The sequence below is a fragment of the Acanthochromis polyacanthus genome, chromosome 6 (genome assembly GCF_021347895.1).
Source record: "Acanthochromis polyacanthus isolate Apoly-LR-REF ecotype Palm Island chromosome 6, KAUST_Apoly_ChrSc, whole genome shotgun sequence".
NCBI lineage: Eukaryota > Metazoa > Chordata > Actinopteri > Pomacentridae > Acanthochromis > Acanthochromis polyacanthus.
In genome coordinates this window covers 24,250,966-24,273,244 of record NC_067118.1, presented here as the reverse complement: position 1 = coordinate 24,273,244, position 22,279 = coordinate 24,250,966, and the positions used below count along the sequence as shown (strand labels likewise).

The window sequence follows — 22,279 nt, the reverse complement described above, 5'->3', positions numbered from 1 at the left end:
AGACATTTAGACAGATGACCTCCTTCTACGACGACAAAGATTTGGAGGAAGAGCTCAGTCGAGTCAGCTGTCCTGATGAGGACTTGGAGTTTGAGATCTTGTTCGAGTATGAACCGCCTTGCAGCGACTTTGCGGGGGGAGATCAAGGTTTGTCCGAGGCTTTTTGGCAACCTGAGTCCACTCGTATTCCCGCTCTTGTCTGTTTTGTCATTAACATGCAGCCCGTATAGTTTATTCATGTGAATGAAAATAAACTCGGAGAGTAAAACGAAGGGCTTTTCCTTTCAGCTGTGAAATGAATGAATTTCAAAAAGCAAGATGTTTGTTTACTGGTGCTGTGAAGGGTGTCATTGGTAGAGAAACATATTACCTTTTGTAGCTCAAATGAGGATAGATGATTTAGAATTGTAGTAGTGGAATATATAGCTTGCTCTGACAGCATTTATGCTTGTGTGTATTGTAATAAATCTTCCCTTCCCTGCAGATGACCCCAACCTTGCACCTCACAAAGTCCTCAGTCCTGAGTCTGAGCAGGCTTTCCCTCTGGAGGAGGCCTCCCCATACGGCATCAAGTCCTGCAGTCCGCCCTACAGTGAGCACAACACTGAGGTTCTGTCAGGATATGAGCACCAGGAGGCCAGGAGCTACCTGGACGGCACCCGGCCTCCAGGCCTGGCCCTGAGCCCCCGCATCGAGATCACCCCCTCCCGTGAGCACTACAGTCAATGCCGGGACTCCCTGCAGAACCACCACCTGAACATCAGCCCCAGACCCACCCTCACTGTGCCAGGCCACGAAAACCTCGCCTATCGTGAACCCCAGTGCCTGAGCCCAGCCAGCAGCAACTCCTCCACCAGCTGGCACTCGGAGAACTACTCCCCCTGGGCATCCCCCTGCGTGTCCCCCAGCAACGGCCAGAACCCCGGAGACCTGTGCCCCCGGTTACAGAGCATCCACACTGGCTCCCCACGCACCTCCCCGGGCACCTCTCCTCACACCAGCCTAGCCGAGGACGGCTGCCTGGGGCACCGCTCGCCCTCCCCCGGCCGGGCTCCCGCTCCACCTCCCCACAGGGAAAACGCACCTACGAAATGTACAGGAATCCTGGGTTAATCCCCGGGCACCGCTCCCGCAGTCCCTCCCCCCACGGCGGCCATGAAGACCACAACATCGGTGCCCACTATACACACAGCAGCCTCGCCGATGGCATGAATGGTTTTGGTGCTGGTCAGCCCGGCCTGGTCCCCACTAAAATAGTCAAGACATCCAACCAGGTGTACACTCTGTACCCAGAGAACCACGGAGATGGGAACTACCTGGTGTCCTGCGATCAGGACATCAAAGCCAAACCTGCTGCAGAGCCTTTCTTTGTTATCCCCCCAATCTGGTCCAAGCCACTGGTTTCCAGCATCTGCAGGTAAATTTGGCAGGGCTAGTTACCCCTTTGATGAGTATTTAAATCTGGAAATGAATCATTACTGTAATTTTTTGCATCCTTCTCCTTCTGCAGCATCCCTGTGGCTTCTCTCCCCCCGCTGGAGTGGCCGATCCCCAGACGCACCGACCAGTATGAGCTCCACATTGAGGTGCAGCCTAAACCACATCACAGAGCTCACTATGAAACAGAGGGGAGCAGGGGTGCAGTGAAAGCACCCACAGGAGGACATCCGGTTGTGCAGGTATGGCCACAAGCACAAGAAAATGAATCGCTTATCTTCATAGAAATCAGCTGTACATTTAAAGCTGCCATTCATTGTGCTGGACAACCATATGGAGGCATGTTGTCAGGTTTGTCCATTAAATTAGCTGAGCAGCCTGAGGCAGCCCTGATGGGAGGCCTTGCATGTAATGGTATTTCCTACTCATTATGCACTCAGTGGCGGTGGTGCTGTTGCCCAGGGCCACCTGTATGAAAATGACTCTTCATGAGTGTCTCTGGCTACTTTCATGACACCGTTCCAGCTTCTCACTCTCTAAAATCATAATAGACGCTCTAACCTCAGACATATGACACACTGAAACCACCCTGCAGACTCAGGCCAACTGAGCTCAGGTCAGTGAGCAGCACAGGTTTGATTTTCTCTTCTGCTTTCCAGCTTAAAATAGTCGGCTATTGTGTGCCCTCAGTTCATGGTTTTAACCGCACAAACAGATCTATGTTCAAGTTGTCCTCACTTCCGCTTACACACTGTTTTGTTGACTCTTGTGCTCAGAAGCTGACTCAAAGTGTTGAAACACTCAGCCTCTCTAAATATGTGCAAAAAAAATAAATAAACAAGAACCGTGCCTGTGGTTAACATAATTACAGATCAGGGGAAACAGTTTGCTTCATTTTACAGTCACAACATGGAATTCAGGCACAGCGTGTTGAAATTAGCTGTGACACAGATACAGCTGGCTATTGTGTCCATTAATAGCCACAACTTCCCTTTTTTTTTGGCGTTACCGTGGCAACATTTCAGCGCTGTTTTTGTTGGTGATAGTACAGACTTTGTGGAAATGCAGCTTCTCCTGCTTCTCTTTCCATTTTCTGCCCGTCCCCGCAGCCTCACCCTGAGGTCAGTTCTGCCTGGTTTGCCAGTCCAATCAGATGGTCAGGCCTGGCTAGCCACGGCTGCACTCCTTCACCTCGTCTTTCCCTTCCTCCGCTCCTCCTTCGCTCTCCGGGTTTTTCCTTCCTCCTCTCTCCTCCTCTCTCTCAGCCTTTTCTACCCTCCACTTTACTTTTCCTACGCTGCTCTCTGTCATGACTCACTGCTCCTGCCACTGCCATGACAACCGGCCGGCCGCTCACATGGCCTGTTGAGTGTTTGCAGTCGGCTTCCTCTGTCTCACTTCATGTGTCATCTACCTGGATATGGGGGGGGAGCGTGCTCGTTGGTGTTGCCATAGTTTCTGCTCACACTGAGCGGCTGCTGTGAAGTATGACAGTTGCATCCACTCAGATGATCATTTCTACAAACAGGTTGTTTTTTTTTTCTGACCGCAGTTATAAGAAGTCGTCTCTCCACAGCCTTCTGAATGGAAAATGTGTTGCAGTCCAACTAAACACTGCATTTCTGCTGCTAGTGTGAATAGCCAGTTGTACAAAGTGCAAACTTACATGTAGTGTTTGTTTTCTTACTCAGAAGCTAGTTCATGCACTGTAAATCATTTTAAGTACATTCAGCTTAGAGACACAAGTTCCTCTGCTGCCCTAAACGTGTCATTTGAGTGAACTCTAGTTCATAAAGTAATTCAAATTTATCTTTGGAGTTGTCAAAGTGTCAAGCTAGCTGAGTTAAATTGTCTGAATTTGAGAAACCAAGTTTAAGGAACTGAAAATGTGAAGTCGAATCAACTAGACAGACAATAGTTACAGGCTTACTTTGTTTATACATTTTCAGTGTTTGAAGAGTTTCTTCTTCATTTAAGCTGCTGAAGTTATTTTTGACCAGAGTCTGAACAAATAAAATCTGTCTGTCTTGGGTGAGGAACTGAACTGAATACTAACTTTTGACACGATTAGAATTGTTTTGATTAAATAAAGAAACAAAGCACACTTAATTTAAGACATACAGCAAGTTTGCACCATGTAAATTTTCTGAAATTGCAGAAAATAACAGTGTCTGCTCAGTTTTCGCTCCAGCAAGGCATCTCGGGATGTCTGCTCATATGCTAGTTTTGTTATCTGTAAATAATCTATAAATTTGTTGACTTGTCTCAGCTGTTCATTAATTCAACTCATTATTTTAAATCAAAATGTCTCAGATTGTAAGAATTCCACTCTGGAAATCAAAAGGAAAAATTTTTAGTTCGATTAGCAAGAAATTACTGATATAATTTACCTCAAGTACACTAGAAAAGATGATTTAACTACATTACTTTAATACGTTTTACAGTGTAGTTTTCTGTCACAAAGGTTATGCGCTACACAGTTTGCACTAAAACAACTTTTAGATGCAAGCTGTTGCTTTGTGGTTTTTGCAGGTTTCCTCAGGAGGCACTCTCAGGTTAAAAGTAACATCTCTGTCTCTGGTTCAAAGTTTCACCCGTGTGTTACGTTTCATTTCTGCGGCAGGACGTTCAAATACGCCTAATGCCAAATGTGTCAGTCAGGCTGGATGTTTATGAGCGTTATGTCAGAGATGGACAGGACCCCTGCTAAAGCCTCCATCCAGTTAGGAAAGAATGAGTGAAGGGCTGCAGGGTTTGAGCTCTCTGCTGGCTTCAGTTCAAGGCTGCAGAAGGAAGACTCATGCTTCTGCACGTGGGTCTGTCACTGATTGGCCATCTGTGAGGGGAACAACATCTGGAAATGCAGAGTTTGAACAAGAGGCAGTGGAGAAGCACAACCAGTTAAACGTGACTCCAACATTTCCTTCACGCTGATCTCTGTTTCATCGCCTTATCGCTGGAGATTTAAGTAAATATAATAAGAGTGGTTTTTTTTCCTGTGTGTGTGTTTGCAGTTACATGGTTACAGAGGCAAGGAGCCACTTGGCCTACAGATTTTCATCGGTACAGCAGACGAGCGCATCCTCAAGCCTCATGCCTTTTATCAAGTTCACCGCATCACTGGCAAGACGGTTACGACCACCAGCTTTGAGAAGATCATCAACGGCACCAAAGTCCTGGAGATCCCGCTGGAGCCAAAGAACAACATGAAAGCAATGTGAGCAGATTCCCAGTCCAACTTTCTGTCTCTGCAATACAACTTCTGCTGCCAGTTTTGCTAACACACGTTATTCCTCTCAAAGAATCGACTGTGCTGGGATCCTGAAGCTCAGGAACGCCGACATCGAGCTGAGGAAGGGCGAGACAGACGTCGGTCGGAAAAACACCCGAGTTCGTCTTGTGTTTCGGGTGCACATACCTCAGCCTGGCGGACAGCACGTCTCCCTGCAAGTGGCCTCGCATCCCATCGAGTGCTGTAAGCGGCTACACGTGAACTGCTTCAATGATATGCTTTTTAACATCATATTAGACATGGTTTCAAGGCCCGATACAGTGCGAGCTTTGTGCGTGCTTCTCGTTGAGGCCAAACTGCTTTTCAACAAGCAACAAAACTTTATACAAAATAAACATCATAAAAAGAGGAACCCACATTCAAATGAGTTTGGAGCTGGCCTGATAGTCCAGAGGCTTGTGCATAAAGAGCTCTTTATACAACCAGGGCTTCCATCCAGGAGGTGGGCGCTGCATGTTTCAGTGTCTGTGGACCTGTTTGTATGTGCACAGTAGTAAAGTCTGTGTTTGGGTACATCAGTGTGTGTGTGTGCACAGTGTTATTAAAGCACCTGGTGTAATCAGAACTCAAACAAGAAGGGCCTTTATCTAGCTTTGATCAACACCCTGGTTAAGTGCGACGCAGGCCGCACGCAATATGCTCCTGTCATTATGACACGGAATGTAATATTATTTTATAATTGCTGCTCCCATCTGTTTCCCGATCACATATGGAGAACAACTGTGATTGCTACCTGTCTGTCGTAAAATGAACTTCAGAAGAATCAGTGAAATCCAATCAGGCGTGAAGCTTCATACGGGGACACCTATGGGACATCTGTCAGGCCGCTGATAAGCACACGGTGTCAGTGATGGTGTGTTTGAGGAGACCAGGCCCCAGCGGGTGTCGTCCTCTTTGTCGTATCCATCTTCATTGTAGCAGAGTGAACAGATCTGTCCAAAAGTCACAGGGTTGTCAACACCCCAGCTCCTTTCAATGTCTGACCTGAGTTTGACCTGAGCTAGTGAGAATAAGTCACAATAAAACTTTATTTTTATGACAGTTTCAGTCAAAGTGCAGTTCAAAGTGCTTTAGAGCTCCAAACCAATGCATGCCACAACAACAAAACTGAATATGACCATAGGATAAAACAAGCAAAAAATAAGAAATGTTACACCAGAATCTCATTACTTAAAACAGTACAATGATTATGAAAAATTCAAGATGAGGAGGCATCTTGTTAGTGTCTGCTCTATCTACAAAGCTGACTGCTACAGAAATAATATCAGTCGCATTAACTTACACTTTTTCCATTTTAGTTCCCCTTAAGCAGCTTTATTCATCTTACTCCCTTTAGTGTATTGTTTATGTATTCTGCATCAGCATCTTTCAGTTAACTGTGTAGCATAACTTCATGTGATGTGACAAAGATTTAAAGGCCCCCTTTGTGGAAAATCAAGTTTTGTGCCTTGTTGGAATGTCCATTTGGTGGTTTTTTTCTAAGGTAGAGGAGATATAAATTAAAAAAAAAAAAAAGGATAATGTGTTGCTATATCAGCCTCGAAAACATGGAGTCAGACTTTAGGCATTTCATACGTGAAATGCAACAAAACAAAAAAAAGAAAACAATCCTTGCAGGGCGGAGCATACTCGATCATTATTCTTCAAATTTGGTTTCTGCTTTGAACATGTGTGGCCGAATTACTCCAATATTACTGTAGTGTAGTGTGGAATAGTTCTACAGTGTTTGAGCAGAGTTGTTGGTGAGCTGGTGTGCTCAAGCTGCAGTGGATGAAGCGAGAGTGGACTTAGAGCTGCACATTTAAGTAGAGTTACATCTAAGCCATTTTAAGGCAGGAGAGCATTATATTTGGGGGAAATAGCTCTGCATATCTAACTTTCATCCACAGAATGAATTTTTAGGAGTTTATTTCATAACCCGAGAAGGACTTCAGCATTTCTTAAGCTTCACATATAGCTGATCATGTTTTTTTTCCTATCATAGTTCATCCATCTGTTCCTGTACAGTCTTTTACTGTATGAACTCGCTTCTTACCGCTCATAGATTGTGATTTAACTGATTTCCAGTCGTGCTTATTCAAACCGAAAGCAATTATTGTAAAGCACTGTCACTTCTTGGTAATGAGCAGCCGCATGCTTGTGAGAAATCGGTACTTTCACATGATGTGCTACTTGTTTTCTCGTTTTCGTATTGTTTTATTCATCCAACAGAGCAAAACCTAAAGATACTGAGTTTACAATGATGTGAGTCAGAGAAAGCCTGAAAATCCTCACACCCTTTCTTTGTGTGTCCCTGCAGCTCAGCGTTCGGCACACGAACTTCCCATGGTGGAGAAGCAGGACATGGACAGCTGCTCATTTCTGGGCGGCCAGCAGATGATCCTGACTGGGCAGAACTTCAGCTCCGACTCCAAAGTCATTTTCATGGAGAAAGCCCAGGGTGAGTGACACGTCTACTGCAGCAGCTTCTGGGAAGTTTCCTCTGTGTTTTGGTTGACGTGCAATAACCTGAAAACCAGATGTGCAGGTGTATCTACAAAACCTACGTCCTCTGATGTTGCACAACACTGTAACAGTAGCGCCACAACATTAGTTATCTGCAGTGACTCATAAGTCGTAGTGCCTGTGCAACAAGTTCGTCGCTGTCATGCTTCTTTTCATCAGCACCATGAAGCCACCTGAGTTATTTGCATAATCTAAAAGGGTAACACTCCAACTTCCTTTTGCCCTTTTCTCCCTCACTGATTCATGATGTCTTATCACTCAAATGGGCCTTTTGTTATGTGATTAATGGTTTTGTGTGTCATATGGGGGGTTATGTCAGGTTTCAGTTGCTGGTATTCTGCTTCACTCTTCAACGTATCTGCCAGGAACAAAAAAAATACAGCTTTGTTTCCTCATCATAGTAAAATACAATTTTTCCTTCAGTTATATAATACTAGTTAGTGAACTTTAAATCAAGTAATTCCCCCTTTTGTAATCTTCTTATTTGTTGACATTTATATGCCAAAATGGTAGCGATGTAGCCATGATTAGATATCAGTGGGCATCTTGTAAAAGGTAAAAAGTCGTTTGCTCTGGATTTCCTTTGTGTCAGGCTTTTGATGCAATTTAAATAGAGTGAGCTGCATAGAAGTTAGGATCGTGTTCATCATCTGTGTTGTGTAATTCTCAAAAGTTTGGATCCGACTGCTGCTGGAAGGTTCTTCAGGGTGGTTGGTTACACTGAAATTCTTGTCTGATTGTGACTCACTGGCTCCACTGCTGCCTGAGAGCAGAGCACTTGGCTTTTAAAACGCAGGGACTCCACAGACTACCTCAACTAAAACTTGGAGCTGTATGCCCCGACTCCTTTTTTTTTTTCTTTTTTCTCCTCCTTCTCCGGGGTTCCCTGCCGCTGTGTTACGACACACCACAGTAATGGATAGTGAGACAGAGATGGAAAAAGCAATCTTACAAAGAGGGATTGCCATTGTTTTGGAGAGTTTCTGTATGACACAAGGTTTTGGACCAGTGAGTCTGTGAAATCCCTCTGAATGAGAGACAGCTGCATCTGGCTGGAGCTCCCCTGACTCTTGTGCTTGGACGAGGAGAGCTGTACGAAGGGAAAGAAAGCTTCTCGGGCCAAGCCAAGCTCTCTCTCCAGCTCCATCTCCCCCTTTCTACCTCCATGCACAATTATCTCCAGAGGGAGAACAAGTCGGGGGTATCCCTGAGAGTAGAATTACAACAAAACACAAACAAATACGAATGCCAAGAAAGCAGTAGTCATCACGTTTTGTAGGAGAAGTGGAGAGAGTTGATCATAAAAATAAAATTAAGAAAAAAAGTTGGCACCATGCGTGGAATCCCCCTTCCTCCTGCTGACTCATTTAAGCCATGTGTTTTTCATTTGAAGTTTGACAGAGGGCTTCCCACCTACAGTAACATTCACTGCAGCACATGTCCTATCATGTGTTCGGGCATGTGGAGTTTGCTTTCACAGGCACATTTTGTTTTTAACCTTTGGATCTAAATGACAGCTTAAATGTTAATCTAATGAAGTGTGATTTAGCATCAGCCATAAGCACCGCTGGAGATGTGGAGCAGAGCTAACGCCTGCACTTCTGATCACATCCCAGCTAATGTCGTGTTTCTGCTTTCTACACCGACGTTCTGTCAGCCCTGCAGTTGAGAGCAGACAGGTGTGTCCTTCACAGCCATATGTCTTTCTGATTACTGCACATCTGTACAGTGCTTATAAGTATTCCCTTGTGGCTTTTTTTTTTTGATTTACAGAAGCGACTCTTTCATGTCAAAGTGAAACAGATTTCTACAAAGTAATGTCAAAATAAGTAAAAATGTAAAATAAGTGATTGCTTCAGTGCTCTCTTTCTTAGAATTTACCCACGTAACTCAACACAGGTGCAGCTAACTGGAAAACCACACAGTTGAAATGCAGATCATCTGAGTGCAATGAATGTGTCTCAGGTGATTGTAGTATAGACACTTGCATCTGGGAAGTCCAGGCACTGGTGAATTACTACTGCTGAATATACTGTAGCTACACTGTGAAGACAAAATAACTCCTCAAGCACCTCTCTAAAATGGTTATTAAAAAATATCACTCAAGAAAATTTCCAAGTCACTGAATATCCCTCGCTGTACAGTCAATTCTGAAGTGGATTTTACATTTTTAACTCACTGACATTACTTTGTGATAATCTGTTATCACTGTGGCATGAAACAGTCTCACTTTTTTGGTAAATTCTTCTCTAAAAAGCCAAATTCAATTGAGAATGATTCAATGATTCAAGCAACACAAGGGGAAAAACTTTCAAAGGGCGTGAATATTTTTTTATATGCACTGAATGTATGTGAGGTTTAGGGTGAACCTGACAGGTATTTTAAAAGTGATATACTCTACAGCATAAGCTACAGCAAATGATTGCATGAAAACGAGTGGAAGGAAATACACGAGGAATTGCTTTGAATGTACCAAGAAAGAAAGGTGATTTCCCAGTTGGTTTGGATTCACTATTTTCCAAATGTCTTGTGCGTCTTGAAACAACTACTTTGCAGAGTTATTTACCACACTGTTTGACGGAGGTTAAGTTTTTCGCTTTCTTTTTCTACTTCATCCTAGATGGGCAGCAAATCTGGGAAATGGAAGCAACAGTGGACAAAGACAAGAGCCAGCCGGTATGTGCCATACATCAGACTGTTCCTTAAACGTTTGCATTGTGCTGTGAAAAGCAGCAAACATCTTTTTTTAGTAGTTCAGTTCAAATAAACAGATCAGTTTCACTACATAATCGAGCACTGTCTCGCAGAGCATGCTGTTCGTGGAGGTGCCGTCCTACCGAGATACGTCCGTCTGCCATTCTGTCAAAGTGAACTTCTACGTCATCAACGGGAAGAGAAAGCGCAGCCAGCCTCAGCATTTCACCTACACACCACTGGCATGTAAGAATGCTGCTCGATGTCTCTGTGGCTTCGAATGTAAAATATTTAGACGATACTGAAATAGATATTCTGAGTGCATCCTGTCAGAATGTTTACAGCCATCTTATTTGATATTTCTACCCTACAGCTCCATCCATAAAGACAGAGCCTATAGATGAGTATGAACCAGACCACATGGGCTTCGTCATGCCCCAGATCTTGGGCTTATCCCCTCATTCCTACTACCATAACCCACGCGGCGTCCTGCACCCAGACAACGGCCTGGTCTCCGGCCTGGCGTCCTGCCAGCGTCTCAGCTCCAGCCTTCCAAACCAAGACACGCGTTTACAGCAGCAGAGCCCGGCCATCGTCTACTCCCGCGGGGGCAAGAATCTGAGCGGCAGCCCCGGCGTTTGGCAGAGCGGGGGGATAATGCCTGACCCCCACCGGTCGGTGCTGGTCCACACAGGCTCCCCAGCTCAGTCTGTAGGTCCCATCAGCGCAGGCCAGCACCCATCTATCATCCAGTTCTCTCCCACCAACCACCACCTGCTTCGGGCAGGAGAGCCTCAGCCCCTCACTGCTCCTCAGCCTGACAACCAGCAGATCATCTACTGCGACGGCTACTCCCCGCAGGCAGCCGCCGCCACCCACTCACCCACACCCCCCCAGGCTCAAGCGGCAGTGACCCACCCGCAGCACTATCCCACCGTGATCCAGCAGCAGCCCTACGTTCAGAAGGGGCAGCAGAAAGGTCGAGCCCCGACCGGGACTGGCCAGATGGAGGCTCCAGGAGACGGACAGAGGCGGGTGACGGTCAAGGAGGAGAACTTGGACCAGTTCTACCTAGATGATGGTGAGTGTAAGTTAATGCTTTCATACTCTGCATGTGTAATGACATGGAGGGGGGAAAAAGCAGGCAGACAAATGATAGATATGTCCTCTCTGTGGAAGTAATGGATGATAAGACCCACAGACGGAGATATGACTTCTCCTGAGAACAATTCAAGGATATTTACAGTGTCTGCGCCATATCCCGGTCCAATCTATGTTCTATAGAATCCGTCTGAACAAAGCCAACACAAAACGCTCACAGTGTTAAAACAATCCTAGGCAGGAGGTGTAGTTATGTTCCATTCAAGGTGGAAATAACAAAGATTGTGACTCATATGTTTATACTTACGCTTGTCAACCCCATTACCCTCTGAAAGAATTAATGTCAGGCTACATCAACCAGCAGGCAGGAGGTTCAGCCTCTTCCGGATTGTGGAGTTAAAGGTTCTCCAAACTGTATTATGTCTTACAATGAAATTACAGACTCCAAAAGTGGAAGTGTTTCTCACGTCTTTAGGTTTTGTCAGGTGAACTGTGGAGGTACTTTGTGGTTGTCATCACCCTGCTGTTCATTCTGCCGGTCGCCACACATCAGGAAATGACCTTTTTTTTTTTCTCCCTGTCTCGCATTAAAGACGGGGCCTGAGGGAGAAAAAATTGTCACTCTCCTGACCGCCCGGACATGTTGACACTGCTATGAAGTGAAAAACAACTTCCATGGCAACCATTGTCAAACAGTGGAACGTGCTGCCTGGGAGAACTGGGGAAAGCCTCTTTGTTTGTTATAGTTGGCCAGGACCTCTCCTTGGCCTTACGCCCCTCGATTCTGTGGGGGAGCCCACCAGAGGATTAGCTTTTTTTCCGTCCATGAGACTCTGCCAATCTGGCACAAGAAATTCCTATTTGCAGCTGCTGTCCTCCAGAAATCCAGCCTGATCCCTGTAAGATAGCAGGAGGGTGGAGGGTAGTTTGCAGGAAAAGGGAAGGAGCTGTGTGTGTGTTTCGATGGAAAAAATGAAACGAAGAGAAAAAAGGCCAGCAGTGGAATTTGTGTTTTTTGGATGGAGCTTGCAGGGTTTCCCTCCACAGTAAACAGCAACAAGGCTGTGAGTTAGTGAATTAACAAGGGCTTAGAGAAAGTCAGACTCTTTGATCCTCCCATCATGAAAAGGTGCCTCTGCATCAGTCACTCCTTTTCTCAACTTTATGGTACTTGTCGAACTAGAGTTACTTGGACTGAATAGCCATCTTTTATAATCAATGATATTATTTTGTGACAATACAGTGAAGACACTTCTATAACAACACACACCTTAATACAAAGACCTTGTTCATAATGCATTAACAGTTGCATCTGGATAGCGCAGCCCCTGTTTTATCACTCCAACAGGTTATCATCCACCCACTTACATCACCATTGCAGCCTTATGTAAGAAAAAAAAGGGGACTTCCCACTATACAAAACATGTATGGGGGGGTGAACAAACAAGCAAGGTCAGAAAAATCCCTCTCAAAGTGACTGAAAGGTGTTAAAGTATGATGCTACCACAGAACAGTCATTTAAGTTGGGCCCATCAAACACATTTGCACATAAATGAGGTTGTCAACATTACTCATCAAGTCATGTGTTAGATTGTGTTGTCATTTTTGAAAAAGGGGTGATGCCACATCCTGGTATCGTCTCAGAGTTGTGGTCGATAACTGTCACAGCTCTCAGGATCCTGAATTGTGTCAGCTTCAGTGACAAGTGCCAAATGAAAGTCGGGCATTTCATTTTGTACCATAAATTCTCCCACGCAGAGGGTCTGTATCTCCAGCCCTCACATTAGTTCCCATGCCTCCCACGTGTGCTGTGAGAAGACCATGCCTATCACTGTGTTTCCATGTATTCAGTTTATCTAGTCAATGAAACAAAAGCTGCCTGTAGGGGCCTGCCCCACCTTTAGATCGCAAAGGTCAGAAATGTCTGGCAAAGCCTGTTGCATGCCACAGAGTTTGCGGAAAACCAAACAAAAAAAAGCAACTGGCATGGCGAACTGAGGCTGAGAGTGACAGATTTAGTGGGTGTGGAATAAAGCCCGGAGGCAGTGGAGCAGGTGAAATTGTTCCAGCAGGTAGAGATCAGGGCAGGAAAGATAAAGCACACAGCAGTAGCCCAGTGGACACACATTAGTCTCAGCTCACTTCCATCCCGTTTAAAAGGATTCGTCAAATACACAACATGAGTGGTGTTGTGGTGGTGCTACAGTTGCAGTGATGAGTGCATGCATGTCCATATGTAGCTACACTGTAAAATGTATCGTGTCAATTCCCGTGACACTGTGAAGAGGTCGCTTTCAAGGCTGCACATATGTGAACTGCTGATGGCGCTAAATGGAAAAAGGGAAAAGTCCATCCATCCAACCATTATAGCTACTTGCAGAAAATCTCTTTTAACAGAAAAAAAACTTTCAGTGGCACACTGACCCACCAACCAGCCAGCCAGCTTTATCATTGAGTTAAATCAGGTGTCTGTCTTCCAAAGTTAGTCTTTTTAGTGCTCAAACGCCCTGTTTGTGTTCCCACATATAATGTTTATTTTAATTTGAAGGACAGTAACGCAGGGGGAAATTTCTACTAAAATGACGTCTAACCGGTTGCTTCGACTGCATCTGACAGCTAAAGCCATATTTTAGCAGCTTTGGCATGCATTTTTGCACAGCAGTTGGATATAATGGATTTCTTCACAGCACATATAGACAGAAAACACAGACGAGTAACTCTATTGTTGCCCTAATGGGTGCACAAGCTTTCGTTTCGAGACAGGCATGAAGAAAGAAGCTCATCCTTTAGGCGCTGACACATCAGATCTGTGGTTAGATTAGTGGTTCGCCTGCAGTCCACTCTCTCTACTTTCTCTTCTCTGTCTCTGGTTTTCGGCCTCATGCTGTCATCGTAGCCGCCCGTGAGCCTCACTCGAATTGATCTAGTCATACGGAACCTACGAACATACTGCACACACTTCTGCACACAATCACATACCCTGTATGAACATGCAAATACTTGCAGACACACAAACAGACACATTCCAGCTCGCAGCAGGCCGTGCACAGCCACTGAGTCAGCCACTGTACCGGGTGTCTCTCCTCCCACCGTCGGTTGGTAAACAGTGCAGCTCATTGGTGTAAAGCTCAGGAGCCAGACACTCACCTATTGAATAGACTAGGCTGAGTGTTCCCTGTGCCTGCCTCAAATAGCTGGTCCGTGCCAACCCTTCATTAGAATCAGTAAAGCCCCACTGTATGTTGCCCCTCTGTGGCACTCCTGCTGCTTCTCTAAGCTTGTTTTATGCCCAGGAAAAAAATCCCGTGGCACCACTGGGGAGATGAAAGTTTCTTTAAGGCATTAGGTGTCAGAGGGAATTCCACTACAGACTAAAATAAACAGGGACGCTGATGTTGTGACGACAGCAGAGCGCCCAGTTTGGCTGCTCCTGCTGCTCTGGATCTCTCACATGCTGCTCCGACTATAAAATGTGTGCAGTGTTGAGCTGCTCGTTCACATCTGTAAATGATCAGATAGAGAGACGGACAAAGATTATCTTGTTGGATGGAAGAGCTTTTTTTTTTGTCTGATTGCTTGAACACTTAATTGCCGTTGTGCATTTCATCATTTCAATTAGGAATGTTTTCGGAGCGCCCAAAGCCAAGTGTTGCATGCCGCATGGTTGCAAATGCCTTCGAGCAGAGAGTCTTGGGTTTGGTTTCTGGCTCAAACAGACCTTTACCGCATGTCAATTCCCTGCTTCCTTTCCCCACGTTTCTTATCTCTCTCCACTCTCTGAAAAGCCTTAATCCTTACAAAAAATAATATTTTCTACCCCAGTTTACATTGATTTTATTTACATCCCAAAATGAAAACATGCCATCTCTTCTTAACAGTTTGATTCATTTTGTGTTGACATCTGTTTTGCCCTTCAGTCTGTCCTCTGCTTAGAGATGTTGTTGTATGGGTGAGATGGTGTCAGATTTTGTTCTACATTAGCTTTAACAGTTGGATCCTGTGGTTCCCTGGTATGTAAATCAAGGCTTTAAATAGAGCGTACACAAACCAGTTTGATAAAGTTCATCTACCTCTCAAACTAGGCCGTCTAAAATAGCAAAATTTAAGGGAGTATTTCAATATACACTACCAGTCAAAAGTTTGGAAACACCTTCTCATTCAATGCTTTTTATTATTTGTATTATTTTTTCATTCTACATAAATACTGAAGATTCACACTTTTTTTCTTTACAACATAATTCCACATGTATTGTTTTATAGTTTTGATGTCTTCAATATTAATCTACAATGTATGAAATAATTAAATAAAACCCATTGCATGAGAAGGCGTGTCCAAACTTTTGACTGGTAGTGTAATCCGACATACTTAGGCTATTTGATTGTTATTTATTTAAATTTAGATTAGATGAAGAAATCATTACCCTTGTCATGTTTGTCTGGTAAATGTTAGCTGGCAGATTATTAGCCTAGCTTAGCATAATGAGTGGAAACAGTGCAAAACAGCTAGCTTGATTCTGTCAGAGCAAAGTAAAGGTGAGAAAATCCTACCAGTGTTTATAAAGTACACAATTTTACAGATTGTTTCTCTTCTGTTTGTATAAAAATGATAAATTTAAAACTGACAAGTATTTAACTTTTGGATAGTCCGAGACACTGGATGTAGATTGCGGGTATAGCCCTACTATTGGCCTCATATTTCATTTTGTACACCACAGGAAATGACAGCAACCTCCAGGCAGCAAGCTGCACACTGAAAATTTCAAATTTTGCTGAGTATTGTAAACACTGTTGGTACATCCTGTTCTTAGTCATCCACAAGATGACTGTGCTTGGTTTAAAGAAATACAAATAAGCTGGGGTTTCTTTTTCCCCCCTGTAACTAAAAGATAATGAGGTGCAGTCAGAACATTCTACACAGCGATGTATCAGCTCTACAGAATGGTCTGCAAGACTAAGGCTGTGCTCCAAACCTCTGACTATACTAGCAGTATGTACTGGTTAGGCCAAAGTGTCGTATGTACTATGCGGTTATAAGCCTTCATAACAACTTTGCCAACGTTATGCTTCTATACAAACATTTGCCTTCAGAGAAATTCCCAACTGACTTGAATTGTGTATTGTATTACTGTAGACCAATGTACAATTATCATTTTCCTGTTACATGAATTTTCTTTTACGGCAAACCTTGATCATTGGCACTGTATGAGTATATTCTATTAAAATAATGTAGAAAATAGATAAAGGAAAATGATTACACTGCAAATTTGATGAAAATGCATCTAGTTTGACTAAAACAAGGATAACTTTTAACTTCCCAAGTACCAGAAATACTAAGAGAACATGAATTCCATTCGTCAGACAAGCATTGCTCAGTTAAATGTTGATCTTTGGGAAATCATCAACATCTGCATTTCAAACTTCTGTTGGATGATACACATGCAGTACTTACTGTATACTGTGTTTTTCAGTAGTATGTAGTTGTAGGTTTTGAAAACTTAAAAAAAAAAAAAAAGGTTAGCAGAGCTGGTTAGCAAACTTCCACTCTGAAGCTAATCTAATTGTGACAAGCCAAAAGACAGAGGCACTTTTGATAAGGCATTACACAACAAAAACTGCAGCAAATTAAAATTGTATGCCAAAAACTCCTAAACAGACTGCTAAAAGAGCTACCCACACTGACATGTCAACATGCAACAGTTAAAACCCCATTCCCAAATGAAGCCCATTGCCATGGTTACACAATCACAGACATGATATGCCCTGTAATGACTTGGTCACAGGCAAAAAGCTTTTTTGGCCCACTCTAAAATACTTAGATTACTCATCGGCCCTAATGAGTTCCCTGAGGCACAGTGGAAGCAGTGGCACCAGCCTGTAATGTCTCAGAGTGCCAGTGTGCACAGACAGACGTACAGTGGTCCTGCAGGCCTGAGCTCCCAGTCGCATATCTAGAGAGATGACATGTTGCACATACTCATCATTCCTCCCTGCTTAATGCAGAACTACCTGAGCAGGCGTTGTGGCTCAGGTAGCTCTGACTGAGCCAGTGGGAGGTGAAACTACGTCTATGTCCAGGTAGTTACACTTCCTCTTCACTTTACTATCAGTGGTTGTTTTATCACAGATAAACGCATCAAAGCTCAGAATATTTAGAACTTGTGTGTTTTATGTTGGCTGATGTAAAGAATCTCAATTATTCAGTCCCAAAATGATATTTATATTGACGTAGTATGTCTCCTCGCACATTGTGCTCCTATTTTTAGAACTAACACCATGAAAGTTTCCATTTCAACCCTCTTCCTCTTCGGTTGATGTGTGTAGACACACACTTGTAACCGGCTGAGCAACTGCAAGTGATTGCTTGCTACCTCTAGAGGTGACATGACATCAATGCAGCGTTGATCTGCCTTCCATCAAAGGCCTGCACAGAACTTTCAATGTCTCTGTCGGCAGTATTTGAGAAACATAATCAGTGACACTTTGTATCTTGTCAGCAGAGCTCTGTTTTGTCACTGTTTTGATGTCTGATTGTACAATCTCTTCTGTTGATCCTGTCTGATATGCTTGTCTTTGTTTGATCCACAGTGAATGAAATCATAAGAAAGGATCTGACGGGCGTTCAAGCGAGAGGGCAGACATAGAGGAGGGACCTGACCGGAAAATGACAACACATCCCCCATCCGATTCACACAGACAGGCACGCAAACACACAGACTTCAGCCTTCCACCTCGGTGACGCACTTCCACCAACAATCAGACCTTCTCTTCCTCATTTTCTTTACCCATAGAGATAAAGATTTCAGCCCCTGACTACTGTGTTTGCCTTGGATGGTTTTCTGCAATAAACGTTCGGCAAACAGGGGAATTCATTGAAACATAACAACGGCCACCAACAAGCCAACAGGTTTCCAAGGCAGCAGCTCAGAAACAGACTCTTACAAACAAAGAGAGATAAAAATGGCATAGAGTGTATATGAAAGATGGACGTAGCGACTGTCTCTGAAAAGTGAAGCAAACTAAGAAGTGCCTTAAAGTGCCGATGCCAAAAAGCTCTGGCTCCCATCGACACCCATTTAGAAATCATCAGGAAAAGCTCAGTTAGTAAAATTTCTCCACAAGTCTTCTGATTTTTTTTTGTTGTTAAATTTCTTCTTTCTGATCAGTGTTTGGCAGTCCATGTGAAAATAATTGCATAATTTAAATACAAATAAGACCTGAAAACGAGACTTTCAGAGGAGAGTATGGATCGATTGACATGTCCGGTCAGGAGTGATCACATGCTTTGCACGGCAGAGATGGAGTGAGGCTGGTGCTTTTAGTTGGTTCCGCCCTTCGTTCCTCTCCAGATCCACCCTCTCTTCCAAATATGATCACTTCTTCCTCCAAAAACTCAGCAGGTCCCAGGAAAAAGGAAGCTTAAGGCTTTAAAATGTCCGTCCACGAACCAGTGGTTGGTGTCGCCATGGCTACCTCCATCTTCTGTATACAGTCCATGTAGAATAGGGGGAAATGAATAAAGTCCCCCAAATGGTGTTAGTCATACTGTCCAGACAATAACCTGTCAATGCTGGGATGAAACACGCAGCAGTTTCACCAGATGTTTCAAACAGGTTATTGAAGTCATGCCAAAAATGCATCCTAAATACAATCTTCAGACATTTCTTGTGGCCAAAAGCTTTTTTATTTCCTCCATATTTCTCAGTTCCTCTTGCACAAAGTGAGTTTTTGTCTGTGTAACTTTTAATTGTCCAAAGCTTACATTCTGATCATCTCATTTTAAGTGCAGTTTTCTAATTGAAGTGAAGCGCACACTGCCTTAACCGTATACCAATGAACTTTTGTGGCACCTCCTGATATGCACTGTTTTTCACTATGGGGGGCAATGTTAATCCTTTTCAATATTTGAGTCATGTGAATAATGTACCATTTTACATTCATTAAATATATAGTCAATTATATTCAGGTGCCAAAGCAGCTTCACGAGGGCCTGTGATGCCACAGCGATAACATGGGTCTCCATTTGTAAAAGGATTCTCTGCCCATGTGTTTGTTTTCAACATTTGCATTGAAGATTATTTTAAAAATGTATCCTAGCTCATGCAAGCTGTAGTGAGAGAATTTGTACACTCTGATTTAAAGATGGTCTTCTTACTTTTTTTTTTAATCATTTTGTGCCTGTTCTTTTTTTATGTATTGATTGTAATAACATCTGTGGCTGTTTCCACAGTCTTAAACAAAATATCCAAAGCTTAAACTGTGCGTATCTTGTTGTGTATAGTTGCATTTTGAATCCATCCATAATGACAATCATTATTCTAAAAGCTGCCTATGCAGAACCTTAAAGCTTGCAGATGTAAAGCGTATAACTTTTATGTTCTGTATCCGCCATCATAATGTAAGCACAACAGGGTATACAGTAACAGTTACTGATATGCTAATATAGCTTGCTTTGATGAGGAAAGCACTAGTTTAAAAACTGTTTTTGTGATATTATATTTCACTGCGGGAATTGGAGTACATTAAAAGTGCCAAGTGCCAGGTGTGTGATTGTAAAGAGAAACCTATAAAGTGGTAAAAACACATAAAAGTAAAACATAAGACTGAATCACAAAGTTTAATATTTGGTATGGACCTATTTGATAGAAAATAAGATTATATTTTGTAATATTAGCAAGACTAATATTGTTTTTTAAGGATATTTCTCATTGAGCCAGTACAGCACAAGTGCATTTGACATTTCTTGAATGTAATCTATATTAAATATTTTTCCCCTTTTGTGTAAATATCAGATACAAAGTGTGCCGATAAAGTCGGATGAGTGTAAAGCAGAAGCATTTTGTTGTTTGTCACGTATCGTTTATCTGACTGTTGTGTAAACTGCACAATGTTATAGTCATCATTATATCTTTTATCTGTTGTATTACGATGTAAAACCCCTTCAGTAGGGAATTATGATACACTTATCCTTAATAGTTATATATTATATTTTTGTTTATGTGCTGTTATTATTTTACAGTCTTTAAAGAAATCTTTGGGAAGGTTTTAATACTGTCTTATTTTATTTTCCGTGTTGATAGTTGTCATGTACATGTTTCATTTTGAGTCTTTGTGCCTCTTTAAAAATGTCTATTCATGCTATTTTTGTATCCCTAAAAGAAGCAATAAATAATAACCAGAAAAAATCCGACTGTCCTTGTTTTAATGTGTCACTTCTAATTCTTCTAATACATATTAAATTTTACTATGCATTATAGGTTCTGGCCCCAGAGTCTTAAAATCTCTCTCTAAGCATGGATTAAACTCATAAAGAAATGATCTCTGTATGTCACAGTTGAATATTCGGTTCCTATCTGACCCCCTCAGAATCAGCTGACATAACTTGGAAGACCATATAAAACTTTCCCTTCATACTATGAATATGTTCAGAGTTATAGGCCCGTGAGTTACTTTGAGGTGTTCTGAAATTTTGCACTTTTTAATTTGTGTGATTTTTTTCCCAGCATTTTTGAGCCCTCACGCTTTCATACGTACAGGAGATAAACGTGAAATCTTCAGGGATGAAAAACACATTTGAGCTCTGTTAAAAAGTGCAACTAAATCCATTTTCCACCAATTTCAGGCATCACAGCCTTAATACAAACTCTTGATTGTGGTCAGCATGACTTTTTTCTAAAACCAACTTTGAGCATAAGTATCTTCAGATGAACATAGTTTCAATATCAAAACTGCACCAGTTAAATATCCTGGATAGAGGATTAGAAACAAGCATTGGTACTCTGGATGTTTCATATGTTTTCTGATAGTTCACTTGAGAAAACTTTCCAAAGTTAATGTTTATCCCGTTAAACTGATGCTCAAAGCTGCTTATAGAAAAATCATATTGAACAAAAGCAAGTTTTTGTCTTTAGGCTGTTGTGGAAGTGCAATTGATTCGGTTGCAGTTTTAAAAAGCTCAGATGTGTTTTTCAACCCTGAAAAAATCACTTCCTTTACAAATGCTGTTTCTGAAATTAAAAGCATGATATTTTAAACCCATCACTATGTACTTTAAGGGACTGTCGCTCTTTGAAGGTAAAATGTTGCATAACTTCATTAAATATACTAAAGTTTTAACAAATCATTTGATTCTGAGGGAGGCAGGTAGGAGACACTGACTAGTTTTGTCTGAAGTGACCCTAACTCAGGCATGGGCAAACTACGGCCCCCGGGCTTTTCAATCCGGCCCGCGAAATAATTTTGTCAATATTAGAATTGACGAAATTACAGTAAAGACGCATTCATTTGGCCTTCCCCTGCAGTACCTGACGTTTCTGCTGACTCCACTAGATGGCGCGCTCCAGACACAAGTGACCTTTGTTGGTTTATTTTCTCTTCTTCTACTTTGCAGCTGCATTGAGTCCTGCCGTAACAATGAGTGGATGAAAGAAAAGAAAAGAAAAGTCGACAGTGAGTGTTTCAGAAGGAGTAGACTACTAAATATTTTTTCGCTCAAGGGCCGTGTGTCTTATTTGCAATGAAACCGTTGCGGGTTTTAAAGAATAGAATATCAGCCGGCACTTGAAGCATGCTAACTACGCGAGCAACCAGTCAGCGCAGGAACGGACAGCTATGGCTCAGAGGATGGCAGCCAGTTTACACACTCAGCAAAATACTTTTTTTCTGCAAACTCCGATTCAAGAGTCAAGCACAAAGGTAAGTTATTTGCTAGCATTCAAAATAGCAAAGGCTAGCAAGAAAGAATGCGTGGTAGAGACAGCAGGTCTCCTGTGTCCAGAGAGCAAAAACAAATTTGAAAACAAAAATTAGTTTATCAGCAGGACAGTTACTTGCCGTGTTGAACTAATCCACGAAGACTAGCCAGCTCACTGAACGAAAAAGTGGAGTTCTTCAAGCTATATTCACTAGTTCTGGACAAAAGTAATGACATAAAGACACTGCTCAGCTTTTAGTTTTTATTAGAGGGATTAATGAACTTTTTGAGACAACGAAAGAATTTTTGACCATGAATCCATGAAGGGGAAAACACGTGGAGAGGACTGTAGGACAGGATGTCTGGGTCATCAGAGGATGAAGCTGCCATGGTGGAAACTCGCAACACGGTCTCACGGGGATTCGTGAAACTGTCACGTCAGTTTTTGTTTCGGTTTCGTGCGCACCAACACGATGTCATCATGTTTTTCGTGCCGCTCACCACGAGCGAAACCCGCTGTGGTAATCACATCTGAAAGTGGTTTATACCGGCGGATTCAT

General features: G+C 42.8%; 1 protein-coding gene across 1 annotated transcript; it reads left to right on the top strand.

Moving 5' to 3' along the window:
* Positions 1-14: 14 nt before the first annotated feature.
* On the top strand, positions 15-20,211 carry nfatc2a (nuclear factor of activated T cells 2a). Its single transcript, XM_022189808.2, is given in 11 exon segments — positions 15-147; positions 485-1,036; positions 1,039-1,417; positions 1,511-1,679; positions 4,452-4,654; positions 4,740-4,912; positions 7,029-7,169; positions 9,855-9,910; positions 10,042-10,174; positions 10,302-11,009; positions 17,615-20,211. Coding segments are annotated over 11 exon segments (2,703 nt in total). The 3' UTR covers positions 17,671-20,211.
* Positions 20,212-22,279: the final 2,068 nt, after the last annotated feature.